Below are 3,757 nucleotides of genomic sequence, written 5' to 3' on the forward strand. Positions count from 1 at the left end.
CGGGGTTACACGTACCCTGGTAACGGGTGTGTGTGTCACACGAGATGTGCATGGTGTGACCACACCCAAACAAGAATACGGTACGGGGCTAGGTAGCCAATAGTTATGCATGTATTTAAATTTTACTATATATATTTAGTATATTCAGGAAAATCTAAACTTTAAAAATTACAATAAATAGATAAATAAAATTCATTTTCGATTTTGAACAGAAGTGTTCGTTTGCCTTGGTTAACGTTTTAAGTTTTCTTGGAGGCAGCGGATTGCGATCCGCTAACTCATACTTGGTTCCTGTAAAGAACGAAAGGTCGGTGACCTAAAGTGCGCTTCCAAGCTACGGCAGCCCCGCTGCGAAATGTATCATATCCAGAACTAAACAGTAAAAGGGCACTGTACACAACATTCCCCCAAACACAACACACACGCTTGTTCGACGGGGACGCGATCTCCATCGCAAAGGGAGAAGGACAGTCCCGACTTGGAGGGAAGAAGAACGACTCAAGGCCTAGGAGGCAAATTTGCAGATGAGTTAATGATTCCTACGGCTACATGCAACGTACCCAATATCTCCAAAAGGCTTGGCTAGTATAAACCTGGACTTTAATGAACCTTATTTATACAATCAAGTGTGCACTGGGGCTTGAATTTATACAAGATCTTGAGTGTAAGGAGCTTGAAGTTTGAAAGGCTTGACATTCAATTTTCATGGAAAGTATCTAGTAGAAGTGACCACCCACTTTAAGGACAGAGACGCGTAGGTCTCGTCATCAATACAACTTTCCGAAGTAGGAACCAGCATTCTGTACCACACAAAACGTTTGCGACTTCTTACACATGCATGTGGGAACACCATACATTAATTCCCTATTTTATCAATTTTCACAACGCATAGAAAAGGTGTATAGCTTTACCTTCATGTAATAGTTAAGTAAAGCCAATTACATAAAACTATCAATCTTATTTGACGTGAGGCCGACAGCTCAACGTGTACCACGGACGTTCCTTAAGAAAAAATATCACCCTCACACAGATTGCACCAAATTTCAATACGGGGATTGTTCTGAGTTTTATTTTAAGCATGGGGAAATGTATCAATTGTGTTAAGTGTATGAAAACCATAGGAGTGCATAGAATTGATAAAATGCCTACGGTAAAATGTAGCAGACTCGGATTTAATTCTTTTAAAATACTTATGCTAAGGTATATGCATCTATAAGGTTTTTGTTTTAGAAGTCACGATGTTAGTGAAATTAAATACGTGGTGTACATGATATCGATATTATTTATATCGATAATCGAATACAACGCGCGCTTTGATAAAGGTGGCTTCTTCGATGACTAAAAAGTTGGCAAGTACAGAACAAAGAACAAGCAAAGGTTGTCAAAAACTTAGACGGCCACTTTGTGTTCATCTTGCTCCCACTCACTTGAACTTCTTCTTGGATCGCTTTGACCTGGTAAAACAGGTGATGTTCTACCTATCAGACCACCACAACAAGATCATCCATCTGGTCTGCATCTGGCCCGTTTTCGTGACCGGATTCGTGCTTCTCGTGCAAGTTACCGGAGCTTTTGACTTCTCTACCCTGCGGGCAATATATGATTCCCGAAAATTGGGCTGTCGTAGTCAGCATGTACATCTTCTGGTACATTGCTTTGGACAGACGCGCCGGCATTTGAAAAAGGCTTTTTTACACTTATCCAATCATTTCTCTCTTCGACGTCAGTGGCTACACCGAGATAGTAACAGCTCGGTCATTTTAACAAGTTAGACACTGATTGCACGTAAATGTCACAAAAAGCAGGCTCAACTCATCAATGAATAGCTTGATGGAAGACAACTGGGAAATTGACGATCAAAATTGATACTGCGTTTAGCTGGAATGACTTCGACCTCTTTGTCGACCTCGAAGTACACCATAAACGAGACACCTCCCGTTTCCTTACTGACATTCAGAAAGAGGCGTTTGGATCTCTTAGTGGTGAGATTTTGATGCCCGAAAAGTGTAGAATACTACGCCTTCAAATATGTAACCCGTTTTCCTATTTTCTCAATAATGAGACTGACCATGTTTCCACAATCTTTAGAGTATGTTATGCACAAAGCCACAGTCAACGCATACTTTCCGAGTGATCGTAATTTCGATCTCACACTTCATATATATATGTTGAGATTACGCCGCTCAATACTGTTAAAGCGGCTATATGTTTATTTTGTGATGCATAAATATTGAATTTTGTTCGTTCGAAAACGAAATCAGATTAGCCTGGTGGTTAATACCTGGTGGCTCCACATTCGTGATTGAGGATTTAAATTCCCCCAGAGTAACAAGATGAATTCCACGGTTTTCCAGGAATCACCGTAGGGTTTCTGGCCGATATTTACGTCTCTCATGGTTTAATGGACAGATTGTATATCATTACGGTAAAGTAATTTGGTATAAATATGACAATGTTAGGACGAGCAAGACATAGAAACGTAATAAATTTTAATTTCGGTTTTTACCATCAAATCAACAATGCTATGAACTTAAACTCAATCCTATTGAAATAAGTATCTAGCGCATGTATAATGTATTTTAATCGTCATAACGATGCCGGCTCTTACATTCGATCAGTACTTTAAAGTTAGTAGCTCATAAGTTGCGCGATAGAGTCAGAAGTTCCGCACACAGCATAATTTTGTGGCAGATGCTTACCATGGTGCGCATGCATTGATCTGTAAAGCACTATCGTAAGTATAAACTTGGTCATCAATGCACCTGGGCATCAATGCACCTTATTGAAGTCGATATTATATATTTTGCTGGAATGCGCAGCGTTTTTCGGACATGATGATTGAAATAGAAAAAGTATATTGTGATTGACGAGAATTGACCACCTAAAACATTTAGGTGGTTCCCTTTAAATTTGATTGAAAGTACTTACTTCACCGACGCTCAACTATTTTCCCTAAGAAAGTCACTATTATATGCACTGAATTTTCAAAACACGGGGAAAAGGCTCAAGATCGTTCAGTACATGTAGTAATTATTGTATATTCTCTAAGGTCCTAATTGAAATTTGGTTATCGTACGAGTCTCTGTTGGTATTGCGGTCGGTCAAAGCATCATTTTACATAGGACGGTTAATCGAGGAGCATATTTAGCTCCGAGGAACTACGTGTGATATGATATTTGATACCATTGGGTTGGTTGTCTGGCGCACTCTCCGCTTCCAAGGAGAGAGCGGACAGGCCAAATAAGTACAAGTTTAGACAGTCTACCCTAAAGTCTTTCCTGGGGCACCTTTTGTGTTAGCAACGTCTTCGCTCTAATTTTGTAAGCCATTGCAGCGTTGCGTTCTTTGCGCGACATATTGAGCATTCGATCCTTGCTTCTCTATTGCACTAATTTCACCAGTTTTGAATTAAGCTTGGCATGAACATACCGAGTGGTTGATGTGATCAGTAGATTTAAATGAGTAAAATCAATCATGGGGTAATATCGCACCAAATGCAACACATCTCGAAACCACATTAGAAAACAAAGCCATTTGTCAAGGCAGTTAAGTATGCGCTCACGTCAAATGACGAAGATACTGACGTTCATTCCTAAAACGATTTGCTTACGTAATAAAGTAAAGATTACCAGAATCTACAAGCTTTTTTTGATTCACTCAGTGAAGAAGAATCTACAAGCTTTTTTTGATTCACTCAGTGAAGAAGGCGCACCAATTTAAATTCTTGGTGTGTTACCAAGTCGTAGAAAAATACCAT

At 39.6% G+C, this 3,757-nt stretch overlaps 1 protein-coding gene across 1 annotated transcript; it reads right to left on the minus strand.

Annotated features, from left to right (window-relative positions):
* Window positions 1-3,266: 3,266 nt before the first annotated feature.
* On the minus strand, window positions 3,267-3,518 carry PHALS_06858 (uncharacterized protein; the record flags this gene model as incomplete). The annotated part of the gene is made up of 2 exons (XM_024720220.1): window positions 3,267-3,375; window positions 3,430-3,518. The coding sequence occupies 2 exons, from the start codon at window positions 3,516-3,518 to the stop codon at window positions 3,267-3,269; spliced, it is 198 nt and encodes a 65-aa protein (XP_024585441.1).
* Window positions 3,519-3,757: the final 239 nt, after the last annotated feature.

The sequence above is a fragment of the Plasmopara halstedii genome, assembly GCF_900000015.1.
Source record: "Plasmopara halstedii genome assembly, contig: Scaffold_3060, whole genome shotgun sequence".
NCBI classification, from domain to species: Eukaryota; Oomycota; class Peronosporomycetes; order Peronosporales; family Peronosporaceae; genus Plasmopara; species Plasmopara halstedii.